The sequence below is a fragment of the Penaeus monodon genome, chromosome 1 (assembly GCF_015228065.2).
Source record: "Penaeus monodon isolate SGIC_2016 chromosome 1, NSTDA_Pmon_1, whole genome shotgun sequence".
Lineage (NCBI taxonomy): Eukaryota > Metazoa > Arthropoda > Malacostraca > Decapoda > Penaeidae > Penaeus > Penaeus monodon.
Genome location: NC_051386.1, coordinates 12,701,872 through 12,715,752, shown reverse-complemented (window position 1 = coordinate 12,715,752; position 13,881 = coordinate 12,701,872). Strand labels below are relative to the sequence as shown.

At 26.7% G+C, this 13,881-nt stretch overlaps 1 protein-coding gene across 1 annotated transcript in view; it reads left to right on the top strand.

The window, feature by feature from the left end:
* LOC119592740 (mothers against decapentaplegic homolog 3-like) overlaps positions 1-6,729 on the top strand; it is a 23,514-nt gene extending 16,785 nt beyond the window's left edge. The window contains 4 exon segments of the mRNA XM_037941706.1: positions 3,777-3,935; positions 5,950-6,117; positions 6,120-6,173; positions 6,452-6,729. Coding sequence (XP_037797634.1) covers positions 3,777-3,935; positions 5,950-6,117; positions 6,120-6,173; positions 6,452-6,600 — 530 coding nt within the window. The 3' untranslated portion in view covers positions 6,601-6,729.
* The last annotated feature ends 7,152 nt before the right edge of the window (positions 6,730-13,881 follow it).

The following is a 13,881-nucleotide window of genomic DNA, read 5'->3' as shown; positions in this document are numbered from 1 at the left end:
TCCCCCCTCTCCCCTCCCCTCTCTCTCCTCTTTTCTTCCCCCCTCTCCCTCTCTCTCCCTCTCTCTCTCCCCCTTCTCTCTTCTCCTTATTGTCTTCTGCAGTGTATTTACCCCTCACGCAACGCACACCAGCGCACGCACATACACACACCCCCGACATACAACACCCCACCACTACCACACACGCACGAATACAACACCACGCACATAACACACGCACGCACATACCCCACGCCCGCACTAACACACGCACGCCATACACACACCCCCGCCATACACACACGCACCACAGCCGACACACACAAACCAACACACCACACACACACACACAACACAACACACCCCAACACACACACACAAACCACACACAAACCACACACACATCCAACACACACCAGCCGGCCACACCAACCACACCCCCACACAACACCCCAACACGGCGCCACATACACACACTCGCACACACACTCGCGCGTACACACAACCGCGCGTCACACAAACACGCCTACCCCACCACACGCGTCCCACACCACACCTTCCCACAACAAACCGTACACACACACCACGGTACACCACACACAGATACACACACAAAGCGTACACACACCACACTACACACACACAACGCCACACACAACCACGCACGCACGCACCACGCACACACCAACACCCAACACAACACACGCACCCCAACCCCACACACACACACACACACACACACACACCACCACCACAAAACCACACACACACACACAACACACACACACAATACACACACACCACATACCCCCCAAACACATAAAACATACACAACATAAATCACAATATAACATATCTTTTGAACATACAAAAATACATACATACTACATACATACATAATTATACATATACATATAAATCATACACACAACACCAACCACAACACACACACACACACCCCAACACACACACACACACACACTTTATATTAAATATTATATAAAATATATATATATATATATATATTATATAATATTTGTATATATACACATATGTATATATACATATATACAGATACAGTTTATATGTATATATACATACATAAATTTTTATATAGTATGTGAAATGTGTAGATATTTATATTCTAAAATATACTTAGATTTTAAATTACACATATAAAAATATATAATACATATGTGCGTGTGTGTGTATGTATGTAGGTATGAGATGTCTTTGAAACTTTTATAAAATTTCTACATATTTTTGTAAATTGTAATAGGTCTTACCAACAATATATTTAAGTTACCCCGCAATACGTTTTCTATGTACACACGTGTCCTACCGGCAAATATATAAGTTAAACACATCTCTCCCATACAAGATTTTGATTAAAGAAGTAGTAATATAAAGAATTCGTATAATTAACATTTGCCTTAAGGTATTGTGAAGATTCAAGTTTACTAAGTTAGCGGCGAACATGTGATTACCCAAACCGATTTATTGTGTTAGTAAAATAATTATATATATAATATATTATATATTATATATATTATATATAATAATTTATATATTATATATATTAATATTAAAATATAAAGTAATAATTAATATATATATAATTTATATATTATTATATAAATGTAAATTTTGTGTGTGTGTGTGTGGTGTTCTTTGGTGTGTTGTTTGTGTGTGTGGTGTTGGGGGGTGTGGTGGTGTGTGTGTGTGTGGTGTGGGATGTGTGTAGTGTTAGTATTATGTATGTAGTTGTATGTATGTATGTAAATAAAATTTATAATATAATATTATAAAAAATATATTATATACACCTTTATATATAATATAATATATATATTAATATAAATATATTATATATAATAATATAAATTAATATAATATATAATAAATAATATTATAAAAATATTATATATATATATTATATATATAAAATATTATTTATATAATATAATATATATTATTTTATATATTATTAAAATATATATAATGTGTATTATATGTATATATATATATGGTATAATAGTATATATAATGTAGTACACCACATAAATATACATATTTATAATAAATATATATTTTATATTATATAATATATATAATAATATAATATTTTATAGTTTATATATATTAAATAATATATATTATATATAATAATTAAAATGTATTATTAATGATATAAATATTTAAAAATATATATATGTATATTATTTATGTAATATAAAATATATTATAAAAATATAATAATATAAAATATAATATTATATAATATATTAAGTTATATATATGTTTTTTAATATAAATATATATATATATGTATAAAAATAATTAATTAAATATATATAATATAAAAAAAAATAGTATTATATATGTGTGGGGGTGTGTGTGTGTGTGTGTGTGTGTGTGTGTGGTGTGTGTTGTGTGGTGGTGTGTGTGTGTGTGTGTGTGTGTGTGCATATAATTAATAATATTTAGTGTGTTATATAATATATATATTATATATAATAATATAATTTTAAATTATTATGTAAAAAAGAGTATAAATTCATAATATTTATAGTCCTTGTGGGACGGGGCACTTGAAAGAAAAAAGATATGCTATATATATTTCTTCTTCTTCTTCTTCTTTTTTTTTCTTTTTATACAGCCCTTCATTTCCCCGCCGGGGGCAAGCCTTCTCAATTCATTACTGAGAGGAATAGGCAGTGCCACCCTTGCCATTGGATGCCCTTCCTAATCAACTGCGGTTTGTGCCACGCTTTTCCCCCCCCACACATGCGTTCGCCTCAAAACGATATTTTTTTTCTAGGGGGGAAAAAGAGGTGAAGTTCCTTGCCCAAAGGGAACAACGTGCGGCGGGGACCGAACCCCCCGAACTCAGAGCTGTCGTGACAGCTTTGGCCAATGCTCTAACCATTGGCCCCCGCCGCCCCCAATATATATATATATATATAAATATATTATATATATATATATATATATATAATATAATAAAATATATATAAATTTAATTACTAAATATTTAAATTTAAAATTTTATATGTTGTATATATTTTTATTGATAATAATATATATACATATAAATACATATATTATCAAAATTATATATACAATTTTTATATACATTATATAACATATTAATATACAATATATATACATAATCAATATTATACAAATATAACCCTAATATATACATTAATACATATATATAAAATATATATACTATATAAATTTTAATAAATTATTTTTAAAATATATATAATATTAAATAATTATAAATTTTAAAATAATATAATATTTTTATAAATATTATATATTTTTAATAATATATATATTTATAATTTAAAATTTTGGGGTGTTGTAATATTATGAGGTCTTTTTTGGTCCCTGTTTCTTCTGTAAGAGATGTCCATGGTTTGATTTTGATGTTAATATCATTGAGAGGTTTTCTTACTGGTTGATATTGTTGTTGTTTTTTAATTTACTTTATCCTGGTGTATCACTTTGTATCCACTTTTTTGGGCCAGTTTATATTGTGATGTTTGGTTATTCATGTTACATATGATAAATGTATTCCTCATTTATGGCATATATATATATATATATATATATATATATATATATATATATATATATATATATATATATATATATATATATATATATATTTTGTGGACCTCACCAGTTTTTATTCTTCCCCTTTCTCCTCATGGAGGATTTTTCCAAAACAGTTGTAATGGTAAACTGGAGCTGAAAATTCATTGATCTTGTGTCTCCCTTTCCAGGTATGATCCCAACGTCCCCCAGCCCACCTTTGGATGCCCAGCCCGTGACATACTGCGAGCCCGCCTTCTGGTGTTCCATATCGTACTATGAGCTCAATTCACGTGTTGGGGAGACCTTCCACGCGTCACAGCCCTCTCTCACAGTGGATGGATTCACAGGTGAGAGCCATTGTAGGAAGGCCATTTTTGTGACTTCAGGTTTTTTTTTTTTTTTTTTTTTTTTTTTTTTTTTTTTTTTCTCCTCTCTCTCTCTCTCTCTCTCTCTCTCTCTCTCTCTCTCTCTCTCTCTCTCTCTCTCTCTCTCTCTCTCTCTCTCTCTCTCTCTCTCTCTCTTTCCCTTTTTCCTCCATCTTAAATTTTTCCCATTCTTCTTTCTGTTAGTTGTCCTTTGAATCTCTTTTCAAACTTCCCATCTAGATGCTATGCCTCCTCTGCCTCTCTTAACCATTCCTTCCATTGCACAGTTTTACTCTCTCTGCTTATAGTAGCTCACATGTCAGAGCACATGGGCCATGTTCTGATCATTGCCAGCCATGGCCACTCTCTTTTTTCCAGTTTGATTGGACAGGAATACCAGAATGGATTTAGTCATTAGACTATGGTATAAGACATAACTCCCCTACTAGTCACAGAACACTGAATGCACAGTTCATTGTTATGCCTTACCCCGGTCTACTTATTTTTCTACCCTTTCAGTTAATTTTTCTCTTGTATTTACTTTTCCTACATTCATCTCGTGTTATTTCCCTCCACCCCTCTCTTACCTCCTACCCATCTATGTTCACACATTGTAAGATTTCTTTTCACTCAATACTCTATTTTTTTCATTTTTTCACTATGATTTCCTTCTCTCTCTATCACCAGCACATTACATTTTAGACATTGCTTCAGGAATAAATAAGCACCTTAGTTTCTCAGTTTTTAAGAAGATAAATATATAATAAGATTTTAGCAAAAGTGGTGCAGTGGCTATTTTTAAAACCACACTCAGAATTACCATGTTTAGTGAACTAGACACATGTGTAGTATGGTAATAATTTTTTTTTTTTCCTGGAGGAGTTTTAAGTGTTAGCAAATTATGGAGAGGGAGAGGAGTTGCTGAAGCTAAAGCTCCTTCAAGCAAAGTTCTAAAGTTTTAAAATCTTTTTTGTCCATAATTCTACTAAGAAGCAGATGGACCTTGTGAACCTGTCAGGCACACTTGCACAATACCTTCAATTATGTGGATAAGACTCTGCATTATTGTAGTTTATTGATTGCCTGCAAGGATGATGCTTTGTCACTAAAGTATAGGATGAAGTCATGCAAGATGAAAAATGAACTTTTCCCAACCAAAAAAAAGGCTGGAGGTTGTGGGATTTTTAGCCATGATTACTTTTTTTCTTTTTCGTTCCCTTCACCCATGCTATTTTTACTGTCTCCCCCCCACCCTCACACATGCAGGTATGCATGCACATGCACGGAAAAACACACACAAAAATACGCACACACAAAAACACACACACACACACACACACACACACACACACACACACACACACACACACACACAAAGCACACACACAACAAGGCACACACACACACACATTCACACACACACACACACACACACACACACACACACACACACACAGACATACACAGACATACACATGCATGCACACGAACACGGATGCACAGCATGCACACGCACACGCAAGCACACACACACACACACACACACACACACAAAGACACACACACACACACAAAGACACACACACCCACACACCCACACAAAGACACACACACCCACACACCCACACAAAGACACACACACCACACACACACACACACACACACACACACACACACACACACACACACACACACACACAACACACCCACACAAAGACACACACACCCACACAAAGACACACACACACACACACACACGCACACACACACGCACACACACACACGCACACACACACATACACATACACATACACACACAGGCATACACATACACACACAGGCATACACATACACATACACACACACATACACACACACATACACACACACATACACACACACACACACACACACACACACACACACACACACACACACACACACACACACACACAGAGTAAGCATTTGTTTTAAACACATTTTATTCCATTGACAGATCCTAGTAACAGTGAACGATTCTGCCTTGGCCTTCTGTCCAATGTGAACCGAAACCCAGTGGTAGAACAGACACGACGTCACATTGGGAAGGGCGTCCGACTATATTACATCGGTGGGGAGGTCTTTGCCGAGTGCCTCTCTGATTCCTCAATCTTTGTCCAGAGTCCAAATGTAATCAACGTTATGGGTGGCACCCAGCCACTGTGGTCAAGATCCCTCCTGGTAAGAACTAGAAGCAATGTTTTATAATTTTGCCCTTTTTTTTTTTTTTTTTTTTTTTTTTTTTTTTTTTTTTTTTTTGTGACAGTTTTATTAGTAATATATATATTTTTACAAAGTGTGTGTGTGTGTGTGTTTGTGTGTGTGTGTGTGTGTGTGTGTGTGTGTGTGTGTGTGTGTGTGTGTGTGTGTGTGTGTGTGTGTGTGTGTGTGTGTGTGTGTGTGTGTGTGCATTAATGCGCATGCTTATGTATATGTATATGTTCTTTTAATATTTCCAGGCTGCAATTTGAAAATCTTCAACAATCAGGAGTTTGCCCACCAGTTAGCTCAGAGTGTGAGCCAAGGTTTTGAGGCAGTGTATCAGCTGACCCGCATGTGCACCATACGCATCTCCTTTGTCAAGGGATGGGGGGCACAATACAGGTGAGACTGGGAGACTTACTACTAACATTAAAGTGAAGGCACAGGCCTTATCAAACTTTGTAGTTATTTGATAGTTTGGAAATGGAGACTACTGGAGTTTACCCATTGTTCAAAATAAAGTTGGCTTTTGGTATCCACTGGGTTTTAGTTCCAGAACCAGGAAGCTCTGTACAGATACCAAAATTCCTTGGATGTTCAAGGCCCATGTATATACTAATGTAATATTTGCATATGTCCTGTGCACATTTATACCTTATGTTACCTCAAGATTACTTACAATAAGTAAACTAATGTTGATTCTCTGTATATAATTGTTATTATATACAGACATGGTCTGTATGTTTGGCATAGGCAGCCATCACAATCCAACTCCATAGTACACAACAGCATAACTGTTACTTTCTCTCAACAGTTACATATTGCTTTCATTCAATGATCTCAAGGAAAGATATGGCAAATAAAGCACACAGTATTGCAACTGCAAGTATATATAGGAAGAAAATGATATATTGAGAAAATTTAATTCATTCCCAAGAGCTGGAGACTACAGCAGGATATGGTTAAGCATCATTTCATTTCAGAGATTTAACTTTCAAAGTTTTTTTTTTTGTTTGTTTCTTCCAATCCATGGCTGATTGAAACCACATATACAAAAGACTTTCTGTATTGAATATCTTTGTGTCAGTTTCCATAATGTAGCTCTTCAGTTTATTTCAGTTTGTCCTACTTTATTACCAAAGAACATTGCTATACAAATTATCAAGTTGATAGAATATAAAGCATGTTATTGAGTAAAGAATACTACACCATTGCTTTGTTTTATGAATTTTGTTTACACATAGATGTTTCATAAGCATTTAGTCATCAAGGAGTCAGTCAATAGGCCTAACCAACCTCACCTGATTTTCCCATTCCATTTATTATTGTTACTATCATTATAATTATTACCAAGAACATTATGATCATTCTAATGTTATGACAATTAAAATTAAAACAAAAAGTTTTCCAGAGATCAAGGAAAAGTGTAAACAGGTGAGATCAGATATGACTTGTAATAAACTCCTTCTTGACCAAGCACTTGCAGAGCCATCTATATTCTACACAAAATTAATAGACTAACATGTAAGCAGGTCAAGTTTGGTCATCTGGCTTTATCTGACTCAAGGCAGTGATTATTCCATGTTAGGCAGTTACATGAGCCTGACCTAGTGTTCTTTGGCCAGATTCCAGATTTTTTTTTTGCTAGCAGTCTCAACAAATAGTCTGTGTTAAGCATTATTAGGCACCATTAAAGTCACTGATGCCTGCATTGACACTTCAAGCCTGTCTGGGGGACTGTCATTGTAGTGGAACGAAAATTTTGTCAAAGGGCCCAAAAAGGCAGGCCCTTTCACCATCCCAACCCCCGCCCCAAAATACCCAAAAAAAACAAAAAAATAAACGGGTTAAAAACTTTTTTTCCCCTCAACAAGGGTTTTAAAAAAATTTAATTTGGTTTTTTTTTTTCCCAATTTTCCAATTTAAAAAAAAAAAAAAAAAAAAAAAAAAAAAAAAAAAAAAAAAAAAAAAAAAAAAAAAAAAAAAAAAAAAAAAAATTTTTTTTTTTTTTTTTTTTTTTTTTTTTTTTTTTTTTTTTTTTTTTTTTTTTTTTTTTTTTTTTTTTTTTTTTTTTTTTTTTTTTAAAGGGGAAAGATTTTTCCAAAATTAAAGCACACGGGTATTTGGCACGGGCTTTATTATAAGGGGTGATTATTAAAATTTAAACACCCCCAAGACCCGGGAAACCTACCCCGGATTGGTTTTTTTTTTCCAGAATTTAACAAATTTGTTTTTTCTTTTTTCCCCAAAATCCATGCTGATTAAAACCACTTAAAAAAGCTTTCTGTATTGTTCTTTGTGTGGCCAAAGGGGAGTTTCAGTTTATTTCGGGGGTTTTTCCTTTTTTTATTAAACCAAAAAAATTTGGTTTCCATTTTTATGGGGTTTTGCTTTTAAAAATTGGGTAAAGAAACTCCCTTTGTTTTTTTTTGAATTTTTTTTTTAAAAATTTTTCCATAGGAATTTTAGGATATCGGATCAGAAAGGGGGGTTAAAAGATTTTTTTTTTAATTGTTTTTCTTTAAAATTATTCCAGTTTTTTTTATTAAATTTTTTTGGGACAAAAAAATTAAAAAAATTTTAAAGGGGATAAGGAAAAAAACCGGGTTTTGGAAAGATTAGAATTTTTTGGTTAGAAAAGGGGAAAAATTTTTTTAAAAATTAATAGCCAAGGGGGCCCGCAGGAAATTTTCCTTTGGTTTTAAAAATTTATCAAATGAATTTGGGTTAGCCTTAAAACCCCTAAAAAGTAAAATAGCTTTGGAAAATTTTTTTTTGGGCCCTAAAAAATTTTGGGTTTTTGGGCAAAGGGCAAAAAAAAAGAAAAGGTTATTGCATTCACCTTTGGGGGACTGTTTTTGGTTAAGGGGAACAAAAGGGAAAGGGCATTTTTTGGAAATGGGGTTTTTGGGAGGGAAAGCCCCACCTTTGGGGAAAAAGGGGTTTCTTTTTGGGGTTTTCAAAAATTTCTGGAAGAAGAGAATTTTTTGAAAGGGAAAAATTTTTGGAACTTTTTGGAAGCGTTGAGTGGGTTAAGGAAGGAAAAGTTTTTTTCAAAAAGGGTTGCATTGTTTTTTTTTTTTTAAATTTAATTTTATAAATTTTTCTTTTGGTTTTGGCCAAAAACCGGTTTTTGAAGAAAAAAAAAATTTAAATAAATACCCAAGGGGCCCCAAAAATTTTTAAAATTTTAAAAATTTTTTCCAAAATTTCCTTTAAAAACCCAAAAATTTGAAATAAAAAATAAAAGGGGAAAATTTGGGGGGAAAAAGGGAAGGGGGAAAAAAAAAAAAAAGAAATATATATAAAATAATTTTGGGAAAAATAATTTAAAATATATTATTAAAAAAAATTTTTAAGTAAAAATAGGTTTTTAAAATTTTAATGTTTAAAAAAAATTTTTTTAAAAAATAATTTTTATTATTAAGGTAATTAAAAAATTTTTTTATTTTTTTTATTTTTATTATTTTAAAAAATTAAAATTATAATTTTATATTTATCAATATTTAAATAAAAAAAAAATTTAATAAATATAAATAATTATTTTTTTAATTTTAAATTATTTAAAATTTTTAAATAATTATTTATAAAAAATAATATAAATTTCCTAAAAAAATAAATAGAATATTAAATATATCTAATTTTAAATTTATATTTTTATATATATATATATATATATTAATATATAATAAAATATATTTTTAATTATTAAATATATAATTTTATTTTATATATAAAATTATAGATATATTTTTTTTAATTTATTTTTTAATATTAATAATATATATTTTTTTTATTTTAAATTTTTATATTATTTTAATTTTAATATAAATAAAATATTTTAATTAATATAGATTATATAATTTATAATATATTATTTTATATATATTATTTTAAAATATATATAATATATAAAAATATATATATATTTATATATATATTTTAAAATTATATATTATATATATTTTTTAAAATTTTTATATTTTACTTTTTATATTATTATATTTTATTTTAAAAATCATATAATATATTTTATATATAATATATATATATAAATATATTATTTTAAATAAATTATTATATTTTATAATATTTTATTATATTTATATATATTTATAAAAATTTTATTTATCTATAAAATTAAAATATATTTTTATATATATATATTTTTTATATTAAAATATATTTATATATATAAAATTTTTTAATATTATATATATTTTTTAAAATTTATAATATATAAAATCTATATATAAAATATTTATATAAAAATTTTTTTTCTTATTATTTTTTTTAAAATATATATATTTTAAAATATTCTATTATAATATTATTTTACTAATATTTTTTTAAATATAAAATATTTTATTTTTATATAAAATATATATATTTTATTTATATATTATATATATATATATTTATTATATATTATATTTTTTATATAAATATATATATATTATTTTTTTAAAATTTAAATATTATATATATTGTATATTTTATTTATATATATTTATTAATTTATATTTTTAAAATATTTTTTTATGTAAATTTTTTTATTATTTAAAATATTTATTTAATCTATTATAAAATTTTTATAATTTTTTTAATATTTAAAATAATATTATTACTATTATATATATATATATATTTATTTTATTTATATATATTTTATTTTTAAAATTTTAATACCCATATTTTTAAATTTTTTAAAAAAATTTTTAAAAATTTTTCATTTTTAATGTATATATATTATTATTTTATTTTAAATTTTATATAATATTTTATATTTTTATATTTTAATATAAAAATATATATATATATATTTTATAGGGTTATATTTTATATTTTTATATGTATATATGATATATATTTTATAATATATATATTTTTATTTTGAAAATATCTTATTTTTTTTAAATACTATATATTTTTTATCTTTATCTATAAAATTTTATAAAATTCTCTTTTTAATTTTATAAAAATAAAATTTTTCTATATGTATATATTATTTATTTTACCCTTTATATTTATATATATCTTTTAAAATTATTTTTTCCCTATTGTTTTCTCTTATCTTCTATATCCCCATATATATTTATCTATATTTTTTCTATCTGGATATATATTATATTATTTTATTCTATATTTTATTTTAAAATTTTATACTATTCTATTTTTTTATATTTATATTTTATAATTATATATAAAATATATTTATCTATTAAAATATTTTATATATCATATTTATCTATTTCTATATTATATTCTAAAAACATTTTAAGTTTTAATATATATATGTTTTTTTAATTATATATATTTATATATGTATATATATCTTATATTTTTTATATATGTTATATTTTTAATATTTTATATGTATAATATATTTATATCTGTTTCTATAAATTAAAATTTTATATATGTAATATTTTATATTTTATATCCTGTATATTATATAATATTTATTTTTTTTTTCCCGGTAGGTTTATGTTTTGGCCCCCGGGGCCCACACAGGGGATATTTAAATTGTTTTTTTTCATGTTGTCATGATTTTGGGAGTGAGTACGTGGTAGGGTCCCCATTTCCCTTTTTAAAACGGAGAGTGCCGGGGGTACCTTTTTAGGTAATCATTTTTCCCATTTACCCGGGGCCCTTGGGGCCACACTTGACTTGGCTGGCTTTGGCCACCCAGTGGCTATTTTAGGCAATAAAGGGTAAATTCTTTCCCCAAGGGGAAACCCAACGGGGTGGTGGGTGACCCTTTTCCCCCGAATTCAGACTGCCGTCCCTCACAGGCTTGATCCAACGCTCTAACCATTCAGCCACCCCCGGCCTTGACGATCATGGGGTTCCCTGATTTTTTTCTTAGCAATTTAGAGCGGTGGGTTTTCCATTTCCCCTTTCCCCCCATTTTTCCCCCCCCCCCCCGGGCCCCTCTCCCATTTACCCGGGACTGGGGGGCTTTAGCTGGCTTGGCCCCCCCAATTGCTAGTAGGGGAATCGAGGTTAAATTTTCCTTTTCCCAAAAAACAGCCGCCGGGCCAGTGACTCGAACCCTCAACTCAGAAATTTCCGTCGTGACAGCTTGAGTTCCCCCCTCTAACCATCGGCCCCCGCGGCCCCCCTGTATAATAATATATATATATATATATATATATATATATATTTTATATATATATATTATATAATATATATTATTTTATATGTATTATTTATTTTTTTTATATATTTGTATATTATATATTTTATATATGTTGTTTTATATAAATTTTTTTTAATTGGGATATATATGTATAAAATTTATATATTTTTATTTTTATATTTTATTAAAATAATAATGTATATTTTATATAAGTATATTTGTATATATTTATATATGTATAATGATATATGTATATATGTAAATATATATTATTAAAATAAGGGTTTTATATATATATATTATATATATATATATTTATATATGTATATAAATATATTTTTATATGTAAAATAATTATTTATATATTTATTTTTATATATATATTATATATATATTATATAAATTAAATTTTTATATACATATATATATATTAATTACATATATAAAATTTTAATCATATATATTATATAAAATTTTACATTTTTATATATTATTTTAAAATATTTATATAATAATTATTATATATATAATAGGGATTTTAAAATTATAATATATGTTTTTAAAATATAAAATGTATATTATATAATATGTATATATATATTAAAAATTAAAAAATGTAATATATATATATATATATATTATGTATTTTATATAAATGTATTATTTATATATTATATATGTTTTATTATATATATATGTATAATATATAATATAATATATATTATATTAAAAATATATATATATATATATATATATATAATTATTATCTTATAAAATTTTAAATATAATATATATTATTTTTATATATATTATATATATTTTTATTTATACATATTTTTATTATACACATATATATATATAATTTCCAAAATCATATTGTAATATTTTAAAATATATAAAAGGGAAAATATGGTTTTAATATATATATATATATATATATATATATGTATATATTTATATTATATATAGGTATTTATTATGTTTATAATATATTTTATATCATTTTTATTTTTATATATATTTTTATATAATTTTTATTATCTCTATATAATTTTTATATATATTAAATTTATTATTAAAACTCCCCTTTTTATTAAAATTTTATTTTTTATTATCTATATATATTTTATATATATAATCTAAAATTTAATTTTATACTATATTATATTTAATTTTAAAATTTTTATCTATTATATAATATATTTTTTATATTTGTATTATATATATTTTTAGATTGTATATATAAATTTTAAATTGTATATATATTTTTATTTTTTGGGGTATATTATATTCTCCTTTTCTATGTTATCTTTATATTTATTTTATATTTTGATTATTATTATATTTTTATTTGTCTAAATTTATTTTATTTTATATGGGGTTTTATTTATTTTATATTTTTTTGTTTTTATTAAAAATTTTTTTTTTTCTTTCTTTTTTTTTTTTTTAAAAGTAATCTTTTATTTTCTTTTTTTATCTTTTTTTTTTTTTTATTTTTTTTTTTTCTTTTTCTTTTTTTTTGGGTTTTTTTTTTTTTTTTTTTTT